This window comes from Camelus ferus, chromosome 3 (assembly GCF_009834535.1).
Source record: "Camelus ferus isolate YT-003-E chromosome 3, BCGSAC_Cfer_1.0, whole genome shotgun sequence".
NCBI lineage: Eukaryota > Metazoa > Chordata > Mammalia > Artiodactyla > Camelidae > Camelus > Camelus ferus.
In genome coordinates this window covers 37,067,725-37,090,526 of record NC_045698.1, presented here as the reverse complement: position 1 = coordinate 37,090,526, position 22,802 = coordinate 37,067,725, and the positions used below count along the sequence as shown (strand labels likewise).

Sequence of the window (22,802 nt, the reverse complement as noted above, 5' to 3'; positions counted from 1 at the left end):
CATTTTCTTGATTTATTTCATTTCTGAAGATGGCTAGAGGATCTACAACATTTTGGTTCTACTTAAGGGTTACCATGGTTTCAGTTTTGGGTTTTCCTTGCTCTGGTTCCCATCCACCACATATAAAAATTACTCAGTTACATTGTAAGCTTTGGACAAGGACTTTTATGGTGATCCCATAGTGCCCAGCGTCCAGCGCAGGACTTATTTTCTACATAATGCCACCTGTTGTGTAGTGACAGTAGAATAATAACAACAGTAAAAAGTAATTTTTTATATAAACTCCCTAGAACAAGGGTTTTTTTTTTATTTGTATGAACTTCTGGAAGTCTTGCCATCAAAAATAATGAAAGATCCATATACAGATGGTAGACTTTATACACTTGATCATAAAGGAGTGTGTTATGGTAGACTGGGTGGTAAACTTTTTCTCTAGGGATTAGGAGTGGGAAAGTAGCTCTGTTTCCTTAAACTGCTAATTAGTTTAGCTTCCCTTCTCTTTCTATGAATCCTTATTTAATACCGTGGATACAGACTACATAAACTACGTAGTAGGACGGAGAGAATAAAAGCAGTCAAAATTACAAGTGCCTATACAAAATCTTTACAGTTTAATAAAAAGCAAGGTTTATGCAAGTGCATGGGTGTGCATATTTCTCAGACATGGCAAAGTGGAACCTAAGGCCACAATTTATAGTTTGGATTAGCCACATTTTGCTATGAAGAAAACATTTCTCCTTAGTGTTAAGTATGACAAGGTAGGCTGCTAGAGAAACTTTTTTCATGACTCGGACTCAGCCCTGGTCTGTGGTGGCTCAGCCTGTGGTCAAGCTCAGGGCATTGTGTAATGGTTCTGTCCACCGGGCGTGCTCACTGCCACATTTCTAAAGTTAATCACTTGCATTTAATTTCAAGCCATTTTTTACTTTGAAAACTCTAAACGCCTCATTGAGGACAGTACATACAGTGTGTGCCAAGCCTCTGGTTTCAAAGTTCAGCTGTTTTTGAGTTATTTGACTGGACAAAAGGTCGAAAGATATCTTTCACAGCAGGGAAAGTGTAATTTTCCATGTCTTTATGATGTTTTGAAGTGGTTGAAGTGACTTTTTCCCCTAAAATTTCCACCAATAAATAACTTTTACCAGTGGAGCAGCTTTAATTTTGAGATGCTTTACTTAAAAAAAGTTGAAAGTAACCCTCTCCCCTCCTGTCCATTATCCAATCTCCAGCCTCATCCTCTGTATGTGCCCTTGGAGGGGAGAATTGAAGGCAACCTCAGATTAAAATTCAAACCTTTCATGTTTGGACCAAAAGTATGGAAACTTTTAGCTTCTCAAAAGTCTCTCAGTTTGTGAGATTACAGAAAAAAGTCTCAACTCTATTATTTAATATTACTTGTTTCAGCAATAGTTGGGAGAAGACCTCTGGTGCCCGAAATCACTCTCTTCTCCAAGTCTCTATAGAGCCCTGCTATACTTTTCTGATTGTGTTTGCATCTCACTTATCCAAGACCTTACAGCAGACTTCTCTTTTCCGTATCTATAAAATTTTCTTTTCCATTCATATTATTATTCCTGGCCTCTTGCCTAAGACAACCTTGTGCCAAAGCAACTCGGCCTGCAGACTTGAACTTCTTGCAGGATTTACCTCTGTGGGCTACCAACGAGTTGTTGGTGAATATTTTTGTGTACTTTGCTCAAAAGTTATTTAGTGTGAAAATGGACCTACCAGGAGTTAGACTTACATCTGCCAATGAAGACCAAATGACTGCAAGGCATTCCTAGGAACAGGTACACCTTTTAAGCCTTGTCCTCCCTCTTCAACGCATCCACTTGCCACAGGTCTAGTTTCCATTTGACCCTAAGCAGAAGTTTGACCTTTTGGGACAGAGGTGGGTGGTCGAGTTTTTGAGATTCAGTTCAGGGCCTCTGATAATACTGCTCCTGTCTTTCCACAGGCTATCAAGTATGTACCTCTGGGTCATCCCTTGGACTATTTGCTGATTAACCGTTCTAATTTTTTTTCGCACGTGCACAGTTTATATTTTATAAGCATCATCTTTGAATTGTGCAAGTCTATTCACCATCATTTTGCCCTGTTGATCTTTTGCCTGTTCTTCTGCACTGTATCTTCAAGAGCCTGTTTGGCAAATGACCACTTCCATTGTTCACTCCATAAGCCAGTGTAAGCTGATGAGCATCCCTCATTCCTGCAGGTCTCTTAGCGGGTACCTCAAAATGCCTGGTCGCTGTCCTCTCATTCTGGACTGACTCTGCCATCGATCAGCCACTTCTCTTTTCTCCGAGCTTCCTCTGGTCCGTCAGTCTACTCCATCGACCACCTCCTCTCTTCTTACTTAGGGAAGTCTGTCGAATTGTCCCTCCAAGTCTCTTGCCCATCTCCCCCACGCCCTCCCGGACCGGAGTGTCTGTCGGTCCGAGCCGCCCCGGCCAGCTCTTGGGCCTCGACTGGCTGGACGTGTGTCTGTCCCGAGCCGATGTTTCCATCCGTCCCCGTTTGCTTCCAATTCGGCAGGAACTTTACTCCAGCCGAGAGGGTAAGGGCGAGTGAGTGCGAGTGCTGGTCGAGCCACCCGCAGCGGGCGCGGGGCGCGGCGAGGGGCGCCGGGCGGGGTGGGCTTGCGAGCAGCCCGGGGGTGTCGCGGGCCGCCCTGCCCTATAAGGGGCCGAGCCGCCTCCGCCGCCGGGCGGGTGCCGGGCGGACCGCGGCGGCGGCGGCGGCGGCGGCTGCGATTGGCTCAGGCGCCCCATCCGGGGACTGGGCTCGGCGCTGCTCGTTCGCCCTAAAGGTACCAATATGGCGGAGGTGAGCAGGGAAACCGGGCAGGAGCGGCCGGGCTGGAGCGAGCGGCTGGCGGCCTCCCGCGCTCCCCAAGCCGGCCTGTGGGGTCCGGGGCCCTTTCCGCGGTCTCACGGGGGGCGGCGCGGCGGCTCGGGGCCGCGGGGCGGCGACGGGCGGCAGGGGGGCTGGTCGGGGGGCGGGAGCGGGCGCGGGAGCGGTCTCCCTCCGGGACTAGGCCGCGGCGGCTCCGGCCCCGAGCTGGCCGGACGACGGGGCCGGACGGGAGGCGGCGGCCGGCGGCAGCGAGTCCCGACCCGGGGACGGCGCCGTGGCTTGCCCCCCGGCAGCTGACGCGGGCCGCCGGAGCCTCTGCGCCGCCTCCCGGGGCCAGGGTGGGTGGAAACCGGCCGAGCCTCCCCCCTACTCCGCGCCCGGATTGCAGAGCGGGGAGCGGGCTGCGCCACTGCCCTGCAGGAGTGTTGTGTGCCCCCGGCCCACCGTGTCTGGACTGCGGCGCGAAGGCGCCACAAGCTCCACTTTGCTCCAGGCGCCGAGGCGAGCGGGATGCGCGGCCGCTGGGCTTCGGGAGAGGCGAGCGGGACTCCCCGCCCCGCAGCCCGGGAGGTGCCGGAGTCCTTTCGGAGTAAAGAGATAGGACCAAGACTCTAGACGCTTTCTCCAGAGGCTCTGGGTAGCCCCACTTTTCTCTGGGCTGAATGAGGGAGGCATGGCGAGCGAAGCTGCCCTGGCCGTGTCCCCGGGGACTAGTGAGCTGGGGGGAGGGGGTGGCGCAGCAGAAGCCCCTGGGCAGGAGTCTGCTGGGGAGAGGGGGGCTCGCTGGCGGGCCCGAGGACTAAACATCCTGGAAGGAACTAGCATCTACAGGAATGCGGGTCCGCGTCTCCGGACGCGGGGAAGAGCACGGGGGGATTGCGCTTTGGTTTGGGGGCGAGTGTCCGGTTGCGAGCTGGCCTATGCTCGGGGGCAGAGGACAGCCCTGGAGTTGGGGCTCCCTGCCCCAGGTGGGTGGACTAGGTGCCCAGAGGGCGAGTCCTTTTCAGGAAAGGGTGTTGCATTGCGAGGTGTTGTTCGGGGCCGTGGAGAGCCAGGTGGGATTTGGGGGATTCCTGAGATGCCGGGGTATTGGGGACCGATGCTGCGAGCCGACTACTCTGGGTTCCGCTTCTCGGCTTTGTAACTTGCTGAGCTCCAAGGGGCAGCTTAGAGTTGCCTGTTAGACTCCGGGCTCCGTCCCGGGTCTGCGAGTTTGTACACTAGGGACTCGAAGAGGAAGGCGAGGCAGCCAAGAGGGGCCCGAAAGGGGCCGGGAGCGATTGGAGCGAAGCTACGTCTTGTACTTTTGGCAGCTGCGGAGGAGCGCTGGGCTCCGCCTCCTCTGCGCCCTGTTGCCGGTGCTGCCTCTTCCCCTAGCTGCGCGATCTAACCGCACGTTTTCTTCTCTCTCCTAGGCTTCTTTTGGAAGTTCGAGCCCAGGTTTGTACTATTTTCTTACCTCTTCAGTGGGTCCCAGAGGGTAATGGGGGCTAAAAGACCTGTTGATAAATTTTTCCCACAAAAATTTGTCTTGGGAGTTTTTCATCATTTGTTTTTAAGAGTTTCAGTGTACATTTTGGTAATTAAGTTGTTTGAGGAAGGAACGGGTTATACTGTTCTCTCTTTTTTCTTGCATGTTGAAAAAAATACTTTGTTACAAAGCTGCTGACAAATGTTCTTTTTAAGTAGTATATCTTTAATTCTCCCATATCTCATTTTTTTCTCTAAGCCTGAAACAGTTAATCCCAGATCTTTCCCAAACTTTCCACTAACTTTAGCAATTTAGTTTAGATTTTAATTTCTTTGAGAAATTGACTCTTTGATTTGTCAGAATTTTGGGGTTGCTTATGTTGATTATTAATCATGATTCCTCATTTCCACTTATGTTGTCTCTCTTTGTTTTTTCTTCATATATGAGAAATGTCTGTAGATTGTGTTAACTTCAAAATTGAGAGTTAGGTAAAGCTGCCCTAATCAAAAGAAGCACAGATTTTCTGAGTTTGGCACAGAAAAGTGGTAATATAGAATTTTTGAGGTGAGACAACACTAGATCATCTAGGAGTGTGTTTCTTAACTGTTTTGGTGTCAGAACCAACTATCAGGATCTGATGAAAGCAAAGGACTCTGTCTCCAGAACTCTGCATATAATGCATAATTCATATAATTTGGGGTTTTTGGAGCCTCTGAAACCTGTCTATGGCAAAGACCTTTCCTCGTGTGCTAAAATGGAAGGACAGCTTTGTTTCACTTTATCATCCCCTTTCCAGCCCCCTCTTGGCTGCCCCTTTTCCCTCTCATAGTCTTCAGGAAAAGTGTCTCTGAACTAGTTCAACTCCTTTATTTTTTACACTTGAGGAGACATTTAAATAACTCTACTGAGAGTCACCTAGTTAATAGCAGAGCCTGGATGGGCTCCCAAGTCTGCTACCACATGTTGCCTTAGAGTGAACAGTCCATTTCCTTGCATATTACTTTATGTATTAGTCAACCTTTAAGGTCTCTCTTGATTATCATTTAAGATATTATAAAATAATACCAAGTAGAAGAAATTTGTGGTTATTTTAAAAATAGCTATGTCTTTACATTTAAAAATTATTTTTAAAAGTTTCTCTAACTTTGAGACAAACATTTCTTTGTTATAACTGAATTTAGGGAAAGAAAATTTATGTACATGATGCCAGACATCTGGATGATAGTGGAATTTTTCCATTTTGCATCACTGTCTGCTTTTCAGAAGTTGCAATCTGAATAAAAAGCAAAAAGACAGTGTAGTTTTGGCATTTAAACAAACTTGTAACTTGTTTTTAATCAATTAGCCATTTTTAAAGAGGATTTTAGAGCTGGAAGAGACTAGAGGTCATCCAAGCCAGCACTGTATGTACAAATCCAAAACTGGACCCAGGCCCACAAAGTTTGAATGAGTTGTCTCAGGTCCCAGAAAGCCAGGGACAAAGCCAAGAGTAGACCCTCAGGCCCTTCCATTTCTGGCCCTTACTGAATGAATACCTTCCACTTTAAGGGAAGCCTTAAAGTGTACCAAGTGATATGTTCTTACAAAAAGGCTAGAGCTCTGTCCTCAAAAAAGTGGAAGAGTTACTGTGTATTTCATACCTTATGCTTTGGCATACCTCAAGGGTTTCCAGGAATTTCTCAGAAAATGAAAATTTGCACTGGTGGATGCTCTGCTTTTGAGCTATTTAAAAAATATTCATCTTTCTCTGAAATTAACTTAAACCACCTATACCACAACAGATTTTAAAATGAGCAGGTTAATATTCGAACATTTAAAAAAATAGCATAATGTAAACCTTCTAAAGAATAAAGTCTCATAGGAATTTTATTAACTTTAGGACTAATGATTAGAGTTCTCCAGACTCAGAATCAAAAACACTGAATTGTGTCTGGTTTTTTCCATAGTGAAAAATCTTTGGTCTAGTTCAGTGTTTTGGTAATGATCTCACACTGTCCTTAAATGTTTGAAATTTTAAAATAATAAATTGCTTGACTAAAAACAGATCAAACTTTTTGTGTCCAGTATGCTTGCTTCCACTTCTCCCTTCCTCCACTCCACAATTCTGATACTTCTTTCCTTCCCTGCTCTGAGAGTCACTGGTCTAATTGAATTACATACTAGAGTAAAACAAATGGAGAAAATACTGTTTTTCATAAATTTAATTTCATTCTCTTGGGATTATGGATAGCATTCATCTTTCCATTTGGATTTCAGGGTATCCTGTTGACTTCAGATTTGCCATTAAAAAGCATTACCACTTTATAAACAAGTTTGAATTGACCAGAACAACTTGCAGTGGGATATATCTCCCAAAATTTCAGATATGAGTTTCTGTATTCCCTTCATGTAATTTTAAGAATTTTATTAGTAGTCCAAAGAAAACATGCTCTTATGGTTTAAGGCTGAGATGCTTGAAATACTGTTACAGAAATGGTAAGTGAGGTAGTGCTTTTGAAGACTAATGGCTGTGTAGCTGCTTCACAAAACTTGCATTTGTTCTAGAAACCAGATCTCTGTTTTGTTTCGAACCTTTATTTGAGGGTTAGATTTGAGTAAAATTTATATTCCCTTTTCCGGAAGTGTTTTGCCTTAATGTATAACAGATTCTTGTGAAATATTCTATTCATAATCCTTCTGACATTTTTCTACTGCTTTTAGACAAATGTATTAAACTAACTGATTCGACTTTTGACTTTTCTAGGAGAACATTTTTTTAGGGACCACTCCACTTTGCTGCTATTATAAGTCATGTTCTCATGGACTGGACACCTTATAAAAGTGGTTATAAAGCAGCCTTGTTCTTTTGCTGATTTAGATATCTTTTCAGGAATCTGTGGTCTTAACTTTATAAACTACGTAGAAAGTATACCTTACAGGTTATACATTTAATAAAGCTTAGATATAAATATTAAAAGGAAATGGCAGTAGAACACAAATTATTTTCTTTTGTAAATAGCCTTATGAACCTATTAAGTGATTGATTGTTTCCTTCCAGTTGGGTCTTTGTCATCTGAGGATCATGATTTTGACCCCACTGCTGAGATGTTGGTCCATGATTATGATGATGAACGAACTCTTGAAGAAGAAGAAATGATGGATGAGGGTAAAAACTTCAGTTCTGAAATTGAAGACTTAGAAAAGGTAAAGAATTTTACTTTAGTATTTTAATACAAACTTAAAGATTGAATACAAACTTACAGTATATAAAATTTTAAAATTCTTTTGTAAATTATTTTACAACCTACCTGAAATGAAAATAGTATCAGAGGAACCTACTGTATAGTACAGGGAACTATATTAAATATCTTGTAATAACCTATAATGGAAAAGAATCTGAAAAAGAATATACACACACACACACACACACACACACACACACATACACATAAAAACTGAATCACTTTGTGTACACTTGAAACTAACCAATATTGTAAATCAACTGTACTTCAATTAAAAAAGAATAGTATCAGTATATTTGTTTTTGACCTAACTTATACAGAATGTTGCTGATTTTTTCATTATTTTGAAGGATAGCCTAATGAGTACATTTTCATTTACTTTTAAGAAATTAACTTACATCTGTTAACCTAATTTTTAAGTTTATACCAGCACTTTGAAATAGGTGCATTTACAGATGGGAATACTGAGATATAGAGAACTTAGTTCTAGAATCCTAGCCCTAAACTTAATTCAGAATCCTAGCCCTGCTTCTTTGTATTATACCACACTGTTCTACTGAAGGGCAAACTTGAGTTTAACTAAGCACTGAGTAGATATAATGAGAAATCTTCTCCTTCGAGAGACTTGTAATCTGGTAGGCTACTGTAAGAAAATTGAAAAAGTTTTACTCTGTTTTTAAACGTGAATTAGTAATAACCTATTTCCTACCCACCAGCCATCTTTTAAAAAGTTGGCAGAGTAAATGTAGTTTATAGCTTTCTAAACCCCAAATCAGTATAAATTCAAATGAACTGGATTTTAAACACATGTTTATACCTGGACTACAGAGAGAGAGCTCCATAGGGGTCCCTTGAAAAGATTATACTTATCTCTAAATTAAGCTTATTTGCAGATTTCTAATCAGCTCAGAGTAATAAAAGTTTTCAGGAATAACACTGAAGTTTCATACCTCTTTTCCTTGAAGAAGACAAAGCATATTCTTTTGTAATCTCTTCTGCTATCTTTGTGAGGCAGGACTGGGTTATTATTGCATTTCTTTATTCATATTAATACACAGGGAAACAGAAGGAGAGTCTTCAGGGCCTAGACCCCAGGCTTTGTAGACCTGAAATTTTCTAAAGACATTCATTCCTTTGGCAAATTAATCCAACACAGTTGCAGTTATATTCAATCATTAAAAAAATACACTTATCTCCTATAAAAGCCTAACAGATTTGGGAATATAGAGATAAAATGATTAGGAAATTCTCAAGAAGAAAAGCCTTGCCTATCACTTCTTTCAGGGGTGATGATAAGATGTTGCCTGTTGTTGACAAAAGATGCTCAAGAGTCTCAAGCTCTGCCTTAACTTTATTCAGGCTGTTCTTTTCTACCTCCTATGAGTGAGTAGCCTAGAATAACTAAGAATTAGAATCCAGCTCACATTATCACTAAACCAAAGACTGTGGTAGGTCCTGGGATTGCAGAAATGAACAATTTGACAATGTCCCTGGACTCTACGAGCTTACAGTCTAGTGTGGGGTAGGGTGACAAATGGGAACAGTGATTTTTTGATGTGCTCTGCTAAGAGCTATGAAAGCTATAAGCAGTGAGAGCTATGGGAGAAAAAGGGTTTATGTATAGTAGAAGATGTTTAGCCTCACGTGGAAGTTCATGGAAGGCGTCTTAGATACTTCTCTCCTGTAATTGTTTCAGTCAAGACACGGCTGTGGGCATGGGCAGAAGTCCCAGTTGGTCTCATAATGCACCTTCCTTGATTATGTGTTTCCTGTTAAAGATAGGGAAACAGCAGTCTAGTTATAGCATGCCATAAGAAAATAATATAAATGGGCTACACTGCACTTTAGCTATGCAAATAGATGTGCTGTCAGTAAACTAGTAAGAATTAAAAATTTCATTTAATGTGTTAACACATTTTGTTACTACTTGGGTAATCTGGTAGGGATTGTTATGGCCTGGTAAAATTTTATTTTTCAGATTTGTGGGTTTTATTCTTGCAGAGATTATAGTAATAGCTGCTTTGATCTGTGGTTAGTGAATTTTTGAAGAAAATTAGGAAAGATAAAGAGAAATATACAACAGCAAAGAGTTACTCACTTAGCTTTTCACAGAAATACCTAATTTCTATTCCTGTGATTTTCATTTTGTTTAGTAAGTCTTTGCTTTGTAATGATACTGATTACTGAATTTGTAGACTCAGAAAAATTATAGCCCTTTAAATATTTCATCTTCTTTGTACTTGGGCAGTTTTGCTTCTTGGCATTTTGTCACATTCTTGGAAATTGAGACAGAAAAATAAAATTTTTTTACACAAATTCTAATGACCTAAGAGCTGTGTGCCCGCTTGGAAGGCTAGTCATTTTCTCACTGAGCAGAGGGTAAGAGGAGCTGTTTCTAAGAGTGAATGACTGCTTACTTCCTCTGAACCGTGATTCTTGTCCGTAGTAAAGCATAACTGTGTAGATTTGGTCTCTGTTCTTTATTGATGTTTAATGAAACATAAAAATGAATAAAAGAAACAGTAGATAGAGACACAAATAAAAAGTAAGGATCATTTAATTTTTAAAGAAATTTAAAATTGTTTCTATACAATTTAAAATAATGTATTCTGTTAATCTTGTATTATTGGAACAGTGATTTAGTTGTTACATGGTAATAGTCTTAGGAGGTTGATGTTAATGTTTGTTTTTAAAATTTTTTAGTTTTTATACTCATAGTAAATAAACATGATAGTTTGTAGTCTATACATATTGGCCTTTATTTTGGTGCTTACACATTTTTAGTACACTATATATTATGGAAAATAAGAGAGGTACAAAATCAGTTTTCTTACAGTAGCCCTTTGGTAAATACAGACAACAGACTGTGGCAAGATTTTAGTTATTAAACATACTAAAATAAGGTTTATGTTACATCATTCTGTAATTTAATTTATTCATGTTATTGTTTCCTGAGGGGTTTTATTTAATAGTCCTAGAGTTAAACCTATAGGTTTTAAAAAAATAATTTACATCTTTGCCTTTATTAATAAATAAGTTTCTCCTCTTACATTCATTGTGAAATGAGAAAAGTAGAAATCACCTTTTCTAGCACTTAGGCTTTGGTATAGGTCTTTTTTTTTTTTAAAGCATTAAAAGTTACGTGCAGATTGTTTTGCAGCCTGTATTTTAAGATATCACACTGGTGTTATATTAAAATTGATCTGTACCTCACTTAGACAGTGTCATTTGACCCATCCAGCAACACCACCAGGTGTGTCAGAAAAGTATTAGCATTATTTCCTTGGCTCAGAGGCCCTGTTGGTTGTAAGATTTACCATAGATTTAGAATTAGCATAAATGGGAACAGAGAGGAACACTGCTGTAAGAAATCTGTACATTGGTAATGGGATGCATCCTAATTTATGATATGTGAGGCTATGCATCATAGGGTTAAGGAAATATATTTTTCTATTTACAGATGAGGAAATAGAGGTGAGAAGGGTTAGATGATTTGCCCACGTTAGCAGTTAGTGAGTCCTCTGCCTCTAAATCTTGTACTCTTCTTGTTATAAATCCTTTGACTTATAAAATAGTTCATTCATAAGTGTGACTAGACTTGAGTGTGTTCCTTGAAATTTAGATAGGTTCAACAAAATACCCGAGGAACAGACAGAAGAGAAAAATCCTCATCCCTGGGACAAGGAGCTAGAGTAAACTTCTAAGCTGATCTAGGCACCACAGATCTCAGAGGCTTTGAGATCTGCTGGTTCAGTTTTGAAAATATTTCTTCTGTGCTTCACAGAGCTAAGTGCTTTATTAATAGGCTCCAATAGAAAGCTTACTGTAAAGTGCTTCAAAGACTAGATTAACCTTTTCCAGTTTTGCTTTAAAGTTTTAGTACAGATAATTTCTGTGTTTAGCACCAGCCTCTTCTAGTGGACCCTACAGTGTCATGCCTTGAATATGTTAATGAGATTTCCACTAAGATGGTCACCTTTTCCCTCAACAGATGATCATACTTGTATCTTTATAGAAAAAATAGGATTTTCATGAATGACTACCCAGAACCTCCTGTTTGCACCACACATGTAAACATAACTTTTATACTCATTCTTTCTTCCTTTTCTCCCATCCCAAAAGTATCTGCCACGTCCCAGGCTAATCTCTAGATTCCATTCCTTCAGCCCTCAGCTTAGTCTTCCATGTATCTTTTTATTTCAGTATAGAATCTTACTCATACATTTCCCACATTTGGAAATTCTCTTTGACCCTGTTTTGCCCTTAGTCATTCTCCTTTTATAATGTTTGTACTTTCTGCTCTTTTGTTGAGTCCTTAGCTTTTCTCCCAACAGGTTGTAAGGTCACCAATAATTCCTGATTGACAGATACAAAGACTTCATGTCTTGTCTTTATCTTGCTTGATCTCTCTTTGATATCTGACCAGTGATCATTGTAGTTTCTCCACCCTTGCTTCTTCCTTAATTTGTGTAATCCGGTGTTTTCTCCTAATTCTACTTCTACTCTCTGGTATATCCCTCTGTCAGATTTATGGCCTTTTCTTTATTTACCCCCATTTTAATTGATGGTAATTCCCCAGGGTTCTAGTTTTTGTCTTCTCACTCTATATGCCTTTTCTGGATGACTCATTGAAGCCCATTACTTCAACTTTACCTTAAATCATCATCTACCATCCCACCCCCCACCCTTAAGCTTATCTTATGTTTCGGTCTCATAATGATGTTATAGCTATTTAACCTTCTCAGGCCAGAAATAGGCAATTTACTTAGATTCCTGTGTCACTTGCATTCCCTCTATCAAGTGAGTCAAGAAACATACTATTTTTTCTTAACTTCCCTTGGATAAATCCCTTCTTTAGTTCAGGCTCTCATTCTTCTACTACCCCTAGAACGTTACTTCCAAAATCATGCCTCAAAGCTTACAGACATATCCTGTTGCCTATAGGGTAATCCCTCTGTCAGATAACTTACAGATATCTGTAAGTTCTTCTAATAAAGCATGGATCCCCTTCTCTTTACTCTCACCCTTAGTGAGCTCATCGACTCCTGTGGCTTTGAATACCATCTAGATGCTAATGAATGCCAGATTTGTATCTTCAGCCCAGCCTGATCCTCTGAGCTCCAGGCTCTTGGCCAACATGACTTTCCCACTTGGATGTTTCATAGTCCTCTCAAACTTAACTTGTGTCCTCTGCAGAACTCTTTAATTTTTCCCTTCATGAACCTTTCCTTCCTTTAGTTTTTTTCTATCTCAGTGAAAGTTACCACCACCTAGGCAGTTGATCAAATAGAAATCTGGGGAGTTGTCCTCCTCTCTCTCTTTTACGTACACATCCAATAGCCCATTTGATTCCATCTCAGAATATGTCTAATTTATTCACGTCTCTTCATGTCTGTATTGCTACTCTAAACCAGCATGAGGCTCCTAAGTGGTCTCCCTGCTTTTCTCTTATCTCTCCACCTTCTCAGACTTTTCTTCATGCAGTTGCCCAGCATTTAAGAAGAAAGAGTCCTGTCACTCCATCTTTGTAGTTCTCCAGTGGCTTCCCGTTGCCCTGGGAATAAAGCCCAAGTTTGTTTCCCATGAGGCCTTTTGTGATCTTCCTCTGCTTGTCTTTCTCTTCTCCTCTTTTTTTGTTTGTTTGTTTGCTTGTTTGTTTGTTTTTTTAATTCTGCTCTCTGTGCTCTGGCCATTGGCTTAGTGGAAAACCACCCTCGGGCCTCAAGTGAGTTGCTTCCTTTACCTGGAATGCTCTTCACAGGATTGATTCGTCACTTCGCAGACTTCCGGCCTCAGCTGAGAGTCACTCATTGTCTTCCCCTCTGACACTATGAAAGTAGGCCCTCCATATTGTTGTGTCTCAGGACTCTCTTTATTTCTTTTGCACTCTTCATAATTGGCAGTTATGTGTTCGTGAATTGTCCGTTTTCTCCCCTCGTCTGTAAGTTGTAGAAAGGCAAGACCTGTGTTTCGTACCAGCACCAGGCACAGTGGCCTCTTGGCACAGTCACTGCTCAGTGTTTCTGATGACGAACCACATGTCCCTAGTCTACAACCCTCATCTGTTAGAAGCCTCTTCATCTTTCAGGACTTAGCTCAATCTTTGCCCTCTTTGTGATACTTCCCTCCACCTACTGTTATTCCTGGGGTGTAGGTCTTCCCTTTTCTACCCACCTATTCATAGCACCAATTCCAGAATTGATTATTGCAGCTATCACAGTGTATTATAATTTTTGACTTACCACTTCTTTCCATCAAGATTGAATTCTTTGAGAGCAAGGATTTCTTTTTTTCGTTAATTTTATTTCTATATCCATAGCCGGTTGTCCTCCATATAGTTCCTAGAGCCCAGTAAATGCTGTGTTGATGGGAGAGTGGACTATCAGTGCACGATGAGTGAAAATTCCTGTCTCCCCCAGTTCATGGAGGGAATCTGAACTCTAAGATTTTGGTTAGCAAAGGCTGCAACCCTGTTTCCTCTTAGACCTAGTGTGAGCCGGAGGGGATGGACTGCATGGACTCTGCAAGGAGCAGGACTGCAGAAACTCTCAGTGTGGTTCTAGCACCTTTGAAGGGATCTTTGATTTGGGAGAAGACTAACTCCTGAGGTTTTCCCATGACATGGGTGAGCTTCTGTTCATCCTGACTATCCAACTAAATTTGTGCTAAATTTATTGTTCTCCCAAAGCAGCTTTTTACTGATTTCAGTCCCAAGTTGAAAAGATTTCATAGCATGACTGGTACCGTCATTGGAAAGGTGCTTGTCTCCTACTGCAAATTTACAAATGAGGATTTTTGTCATATACCTAAGCTCATAACATGAACTATTTCATTCAGGTATAGTGAAAAATGTAAATTCTGTACTGCAAAGGCAAAGGCCAATTCTTGGGACCCCCAGAACTTGTGTCCCTTGTGGGCCCTGGTGGATAGCCAGTTGGCTGTCTGGGAATCATCACTGGCTATCCTCAGCTCACTTTGTGATCTGTTGTGGGCATGCTTTGCACACACTGTCTTCACGTTTTCATGCTGTTTGCTTCATGACTTAGATTCTTAGAGGGAAAACTAAGCCATAAGCAAGCTTTAAAAGTGAATCTCTTAATAGTAGGTGGACATAAACATCTTTAAAATAGTTAAGAAATTAACTAGTTTGTGGTTATCTGGTCTTGAAGTTATTTTAAATGATAGTTATAAATATTTCTATGTATTTTAGTGGTTGAATTAAAATATTTAAAAAAAGGAAATATAGCACTTATTTTCAGATTAATGGAGGGAAGAAACAATGGGTGCCACTATATGGCATGGCTTAAGTGTTGATAACACAGACAGCACTCCAGCCAGAGTATGTAATTTTATGAAAGCAGCACAGCCGGTAAGTGAACTGGGTGACCTGGGATTCAAACTCAGAACTCAGTTTCCTCATCTGTAAGATGGTGGTAATGCAAACTTCATCATACAGTTGTGGGAAAAAAAAAACAGCTGTGGGAAAAAAAAAATAGATACAGTAGTAGGAATATCAAAGGATAAGTGTTTTGAACATTAATATATAAACATTACTAGTGTTAGTAAATGTTTAGCAGATGTTTCCCATTAGGTATCTTCTAATTAACATGAAGAATAAACCAAGTGGCCAACTGTTAATTGCAAAGAAACAAGCTAAAAATTACATGACGTTATTGACTGATTAATTGGAAATGTTTTCAAGGCAAATCTTTATAGTAATGTAAAAGCTAAAAAAAACTGCACTAAAGCAGGTATTTGAGAAGTTTTTAAAAGGTGAAATGATGCTAGCAAATAAAAACTTTAAGATGTTAATTGTTAGGCTTTTGTTCATATATTAATTATAGCTCTAGGTGTTTGATCCTGTTTTCTGGCCATAGTACAAAAAGCAGAACTAAAATTTGGTTTTGATTTGGTAGTGCTGTTCTGGTAATGTGCTTTATGAACATTAATGGTGTCACAGTTTATCTGTGGTTCACAATTGTGGCATCTTCTGAGTTCATGTTTGTGCTCTGGCTTGAATAGGAAGGAAACATGCCTTTAGAAGATTTATTGGCATTCTATGGCTATGAACCTACAATTTCAGCAGTTGCAAATTCCAGTGCAAATAGCTCCCCAAGTGAACTTGCAGATGAACTACCAGATATGACACTAGACAAAGTAAGTACAAGCATTTAGAAGAAAAAACCCAGCTCTGTTACATTAACTGTTTTTTATGAGTTTCTTTTACTTACGCATTTCATAATTCTGAATTGTAAACTTCTTACGGACCCACTGCTCTTATCATTTTGGTGACTGGCTTGAATATTGTTTAGCCTTGATCACACTATTTTTAAAGTAGTAATAGCTTAATAATACTTTGCATATTTGAGTATTCTTCCATAACTTTTTATTTTTCTTGTATAGATATACTATATTTAAACTTAGATTTTATCCTAACTCCTTTTGATCCTGTGGACACTTGAATGCATTGATTAATAAATCTCCCAGAACTTTTCAAACCAAACTAGCTTAGGTGTGGAGTGGTTGGAGAGAAATTCTATTTTCTTGGGCTCTGGGAATGACAGCGGCCATAGCAGCCAAGCCCTCAGTGATACGTATTTAACACAGGCTGGTTGTAGAGGAGGCCTAGTCTCTGCCAACGAAAGTTCACAGTCGTGGTCTCTGCTGACGGATCCCTGGGGAGCTTTCCTCGCCTTTCGTATCTCAGGCAGGGAGAGGAATCCACATTTTGGAACCTCCTCCTGTGAGTTACATTGGTCCCACTGTACGACAGATATTGATGACCATAGTCATTCAGCAAAGAGTGAGCTCCTACTATGTGCCAGGCACAAGGTTGACTGTACATTTACATAAAAATCAATTCAGAACTGTTTCTTTTAAAATTATATCACTAGTCCGTGGTTCATTAGTTGGGCTTTAAAAATTATTGGAAGAGTGGAGTTTGGAGACTTTCTTATTTTAGTTATTTTAGTTGGCAGAAAATGAGTTTAACTTTTATCCACTTAGAAGTAAGATTATTATTGTAAATTCACTAAAAATCAGTCTGCATCTTCAGATAAGTGCTCAGCATACCCACAAATTTGGCAATTTTTTTTGTTATATCATAAGTATATAATAGTATAGTTGTTAAATATTGTATATAATTAAATAGTAAATGTTATTAAGTAATTATGTACATGAAGTAAATTATAGGAGAATTTCAAGTTTACTTTTCCCAAAACTGAGGTTTCAGCTAGTTCTTAATTGTATCATAATACCATAATGTTTATGAATAATGTTATGACAACTTTTTTCCTGAAATTGATGAATATAATCATTTCTAACTCTAGCATTGCATTCCTATTCTTATAGGAGGAAATAGCAAAAGACCTATTGTCAGGTGATGATGAGGAAACTCAGTCTTCTGCAGATGATCTGACACCATCTGTGACTTCCCATGAAACTTCCGATTTCTTCCCTAGACCTTTACGATGTAAGAAACCCAATCATTACTGTTTAATAGTAGCATTGACATTCTGGCTTGAGTACATTTTATTGCATTCAGTAGTTATATGAGAATATTCTAAGTGTTTTACTTAACTGAAATAAAATACTATTATAATCTGAATAAGATTATAACCTTTTTTTAAATTGGGATAGATGTAAACTAATATACTGTTTAAAAATAAAAACATTTGCTTAGTTTTTCAGGCCTATTCTTTCCTAAGACTCATCTCTTGCTATGGCAACCAATCTTAGTTCAGCTGTGAGATTCTATAGACACTTTTTGGACTTCTGTTAAAAAGTTCTTACTTTTCTGGTTTTGAAAACTACTATGAGTTGCTCAAAAAATGTTTTTTATTTTTAGTGATTTATTTAATCCTTTCCTTTTAGTGTTTGGTGTAATCCCTTAATGTATATTGGTAGTATTTGAAAGGTTTTTGAATTGAGATAATTTTTTATATGAACTCAAATAATAATTTATATAAAAATAAATTTTTGTAAGTCTTGCATATTTCTCAAGTATTTTTATGGTGGAAGGACAGTTAACAAGATCTAAGACACATACACATATGTGTGCAAAAAGATAATTTTGATGGACTCAGTGTGTAGCTCTTTGTGTGTCTCACTCTGGATTAGTGTAATCCAGTGCTTTACCTTCTTTTTTAAGGTGACCATAGTGGTTTTCCTCTTGCCTCTCCAAACTATTTGACCATATACCAAATAATTATAAAGATACTATACATTTTCTTAGTATTTTCAGTGTCTCGTTTTGACTAGTTTCAAAATGTGAGACCAGTGCAAGAGTTTTAGTGTATTTGTGCTGATCTCATTTATTCAATCAATTTTTATAAATTATCATAAATAAAATACTAGGCACTCTTTTAAGTACTGCAAAAATAGGCAACAAAAACCTTTTTTTAAAATTTAATTTTCTTCTTTTAAGCAAATACTACATGTGATGGGGATAAAGAATCAGAGGTTGAAGATATTGAAACAGACAGTGGTAACTCACCTGAAGATCTGAGGAAGGTATGTTAAGTTACCATCATAACTTAGCAGACCATTTGGATTAAAGTCGTTTTTAAAAACATTTCTGAAATAATTTAAAATAACTTTGTTTTGCAAGGTAACTTTTGACTTGTAGTAACTGATTAATGAGTTGAAACTTTGTTTTCAGCATTTATAGTAAGTTGTTTTTACTTCTAAATTTTCCTGTAGGAAATAATGATTGGTTTACAGTACCAGGCAGAGATTCCGCCTTATCTCGGAGAGTATGCTGGTAATGAGAAAGGTAAAGAAGACTTTTGATTTTGATAATACTTGGTAGGCCAAGTTACATCTCAGCATGTTTATTTAAATACCTGATTATATACTCATCTTGTCGGTGTAAAGGGAGATTTGGAGTCAGGGAACAGTTAGGCCTGACTTAGGAATAATGTATTAAAATTAACCAGGAGACTCAGGGAACCACCTTCTGCCTCATACAATGCTTCTTAGCCAGTATGCTCAGCAACTGTGAAATTAGTGGAGCTGCTCTTCCAAGTGCAACTGTTTGGCCCATATCCTTCTCCAGTAGAAGTGGGTAGCATCTTATCATCTGAGATAATGAGAATGTTAGGGATATGATCCTCTTGGAAAGAAACTCTTGAGGAAAAAAAAAAGTTAGAAGAAATTCTTCTGCCCCAGCCCTGGAAGAGAAGGTGGTGGAATGTAAGGATTCTGTTTCTTTTGTTACACACCCCCACTTAAGTGTAATCAGTTTTTCTCAAATTTTTGATAGATTCCAACTATAGCTGATTCTGAAAAAATGGAGAGGTGAGGTGATGGGAAGTAAAAATCCAGGTACAGCTTCCTTGCTGAACTTGGGAACCAAGCAGATTTGGCCAGGGGCATTTGACCTTTTCTCTAATGAGTTGATTCATCCTTTGAAGTTATGAGGTCGAAAGCAGCACAGTGACACAACTCTTCCTGAATTCTTCTTTCTTCCTTTTCTCTGTATCAGTTCATCCCCCATTGAAAGGGAGGGAGGACTGATTACCTAGGTAACCTTGGCAGCCCCTAGCAACACTGATTTCCTAAACTGCTTTCCAAGTGATAGAAGGCAGTTGTCCCAGGGAAGTATATAGGAGCTGATCATCCTCAGATGCCCCCGTCTCTCCACCTTCCCACCCACGTGCCACACACACACCCTTGGAGCCAAGTACATACTCAGCAGCTCTCGGTCCTTAGGCTAAACAGAATGGAGGTAATATCTCTCAGTTCTGTGCTTTCAGGAGGGAAAGTAAACTTTATCTTTTGAGGGAATAAACTCAAACAAAACTACTTCAGTTTTGACCGAAGAGTAAAGAAACTGGTTCCAGAAACTTACCTCAAAAGTCAGTTTTGTTGCTTAACAGGCACACTTTATTTTTAACTTTCCTGCTCATCGGGATGGTAATGCCTGCCTTATACAGTTGTGACTATAAAGCACTTACCACGGTCTCTGCTGCATAGTTAATTCTCAGTAAACTTCTTTTATTAGCTGTATTTAGTGGTTACTGTACACTTGAAGAATGGATTGCAGTTGAAGCAATAGGATTTTATTTCACAGTTTATTGTGTGAGGTAGAAGCTTTGAGGATGGCAGCAGTATTTGCATTAATAAAATATACAGTTTGTTTTAGTGACATTTCGCTTATTAACGTATTAGCCTCTTAAGTGGAAAGTTTACTTTTCTTACTGTTTGTCATTCTTTTTCTTTTTTGATTAGTCTGCTTCCTTTTTTAAATAAAAATTTACCTTTTGGGGAAGAAATCAGTAAAGGAAAAGTATATCTTTCTTAGGTATTTCATTACTGGCAGTTAGTTTGATTTTTATTTATTTTTGTTTATTTTATTTGTTTTCAATTTTTAACCTCTAGACATTTCATAGAGAAATTTAGGGAGTTAAGAGAAAATTCCAGTGAAGTTATTAAAGAATTTACACAGGTTACTTTTAACCCCTCATTAGAAGAGTATAAGAGGCCACTACCAGTTTTACATTAGACTACTAGGCATAGAAAACCTTCTCACTTGTTAGTAAATCCAACCACCAAAAAAACTACTTGCTCTAGTCGCTGGAATACTTAGCCCTTAATAAAGTTTAAAAAAAAATTCTTTTAAACATTTGCTAGTGAAAGACTCAACTTGCCAATCAATTTATTGGTGTCCTGAAGTTAATTACTTGTCCCAGTGTATAGGAAGAGGAAGAGCAGTCTGTATGCATCTTTGAGTGTGTTCACTATTTTTAATGTGTTAATGGGATTTTCTCTATCAGTGTATGAAAATGAAGACCAGTTACTTTGGCGTCCTGGTGTGGTTTTGGAGAGCAAAGTTAAGGAGTACCTTGTTGAGACCTCATTAAGAACTGGAAGTGAAAAAATAATGGATAGGATTTCTGCAGGAACACACACAAGGGACAATGAACAGGTATACATCAATTTCTGATCAGTAGCTAACTAATATAGTATCTTCTTTATTTTCTTTTATTTGATTCAAATATTTCTTATATATGAATTGTCTATCTCTGATTTTTAAAACTTGGAAAATACTGGTATATTTGTATACCATGTATATACGTATACATTTATCTTATTTTAGATACCATTTTATATCCTTTTAATCACTTAATGTTATTTTCTTTGTCATTGAGATTTCTGTCGTACTTCTTTTTTTAATTGAAATATAGTTGATTTACATTGTTGTCTTAGTTTTAGGTGTACAGCAAAGTGATTCAATTATACATATATATATATTCTTTTCCATTACAGGTTATTACAAGATATTGAATATAGTTCTCTGTGCTATACAGTAGGTTCTTGTTGTTTATCTATTTTATATATAGTAGTGTGTATATGTTAACTCCAAACTCCTAATTTATCCCTTCCTCCCCCTTTCCCATTTGGTAACCATAGTTTGTTTTCTATGTCTGTGAGTCTATTTTTGGTTTGTAAATAAGTTCATTTGTGTCATTTTTTTTAACGATTCCACATACAAGTGATAGCATATGATATTTGTCTTTTTCTGTCTTACTTAATATGATCTCTAGGTCCATCCATGTTGTCGCAAATAGCATTTCGTTCTTTTTTATGTCTTGAGTAGTATTCCATTGTATATCCATACTACATCTTCTTTATCCATTCATCTTTTGACAGACACTTAGGTTGCTTCCATGTCTTGGCTATTGTGAATAATGCTACTATGAACATTGAGGTGCATGTATCTTTTTGAGTTATAATTTTACCTGGATATATGCCCAGAAGTGGGATTGTTGGATCATATGGTAACTCTGTTTTTAGTTTTTTAAGGAACCTTCATACTGTACTTCATTGTTGGCTGCACCAATTGACATTCCCACCAACAGTGTAGAAGGGTTCTTTTTTCTCCACATCCTCTTGAGCATTTATTATTTGTAGGTTTTTTAATGATGGCTGTTCTCACTGGTGTGAGGTGATATCTCATTGTAGTTTTGATTTGCATTTCTCTAATAATTAGCAATGTTGAGCATCTTTTCATGTGCCTGTTGGCCATCTGTATGTCTTCTTTGGGGAAGTGTCTATTTAGGTCTTCTACCCATTTTTTGATTGGGTAATATTACTTCATTCTTGATGACTGTATATTCCATGGTATATTTAAACATTTCTGTGGTTGGACTTTCAGATTTTATGATGAAGTTATTTTTTGGATTGTTGTAGAACTTTATTCAGGAAGTGATTAAAGTTAACGTCTATTAAGATTGTGTAAGTTAGCTTTAGGAGCATTTTTTAAGTACTATATACTTGTAGGTACAGAACACTCTTCTGACAGTGTGTGGGATAAGGATGAGAGTATTGCTTTTTGGGTTTTTTAATGCCCTAGTTTTGCTGTCTGACATTATTTTACCCCTCTCATATACCTTTCACTCTGTATCACCAGTCTGGCTAATCTTGACTAATGAATACCCAGAGATAGGTGGACTGAAACTTGAATTCTCAAGTAACATAGAGAAGTCATATTAACTGAACTTCAGAGAAGTTTTGTCAGTTGTCGAAAAGAAATCCCAACAACGAGGTCCAACAGCAAGGACCTAAGGTATAGCACAGGGAACTATATTTAGTATCTTGCACTAACCTGTAATGAAAAATAATATATATATGTATATGACTGAATCACTATGAAACTGACATAACATAAATCAAATATACTTTAAAAAAAAAAGAAGCATCTGTATCAATTTAAAAAAAATTCCATTGGATTTTTATACTGATATTCCATTAAAACTATAAATTAATTTTGGAAGAAGTAGTACCTTTAGAACATTAAATCTACTTCAAAAACATGGTCTGAGTCTCTTCATTTGACTTTTTTTAATCACTCAAATGTTTTTGTTTAAATATCACATGCATTATCCTTTAAATGTGTGTGTATTTAGCACTGTTGTAAGTGGGATCTCTATTATATCTATATTTGTGTATTGTTGATTTAGAGAAATACCAATTTTAAAATGTTTTCTCAAGCTTTTGAAACTATTTACTATAAAGATTTTTCAGTTGTTTCTCTTAGGTTTTCTAGTCTTAAAGTCATTATTATACTTTTGCTGCTTCTTTGCCATTGTTACATCTCTTATTCCCATTGTATATCTTACTGCATTAGCCATAATCCTGAGATACTTGGTAGTAACAGTGATTTGAGGCCTGCTTTTGATGGAAGATAATACATTTAAGGTTTTTACATTAAGAATAAAACCAGCCTTGGTTTGACATAGGCCATCTTTATC

At 38.5% G+C, this 22,802-nt stretch overlaps 1 protein-coding gene across 4 annotated transcripts in view; it reads left to right on the top strand.

Moving 5' to 3' along the window:
- The first annotated feature begins 2,303 nt into the window (after positions 1-2,303).
- The window catches only part of MIER3 (MIER family member 3), a 30,641-nt gene continuing 10,142 nt past the window's right edge, over positions 2,304-22,802 (top strand). The window contains exons 1-8 of one of the 4 annotated variants that reach the window (XM_032472472.1): positions 2,304-2,557; positions 4,272-4,296; positions 7,365-7,510; positions 15,571-15,705; positions 16,900-17,020; positions 17,975-18,060; positions 18,250-18,322; positions 20,325-20,476. In XM_032472472.1, the coding sequence (XP_032328363.1) occupies positions 2,498-2,557; positions 4,272-4,296; positions 7,365-7,510; positions 15,571-15,705; positions 16,900-17,020; positions 17,975-18,060; positions 18,250-18,322; positions 20,325-20,476 (798 nt within the window). In that variant the 5' untranslated portion in view covers positions 2,304-2,497. Of the gene's footprint in view, positions 2,558-2,698; positions 2,827-2,887; positions 2,909-2,961; positions 3,494-4,271; positions 4,297-7,364; positions 7,511-15,570; positions 15,706-16,899; positions 17,021-17,974; positions 18,061-18,249; positions 18,323-20,324; positions 20,477-22,802 lie in introns of those variants that run through there. The other 3 variants (XM_032472479.1, XM_032472483.1, XM_032472490.1) reach the window with 3 other exon arrangements.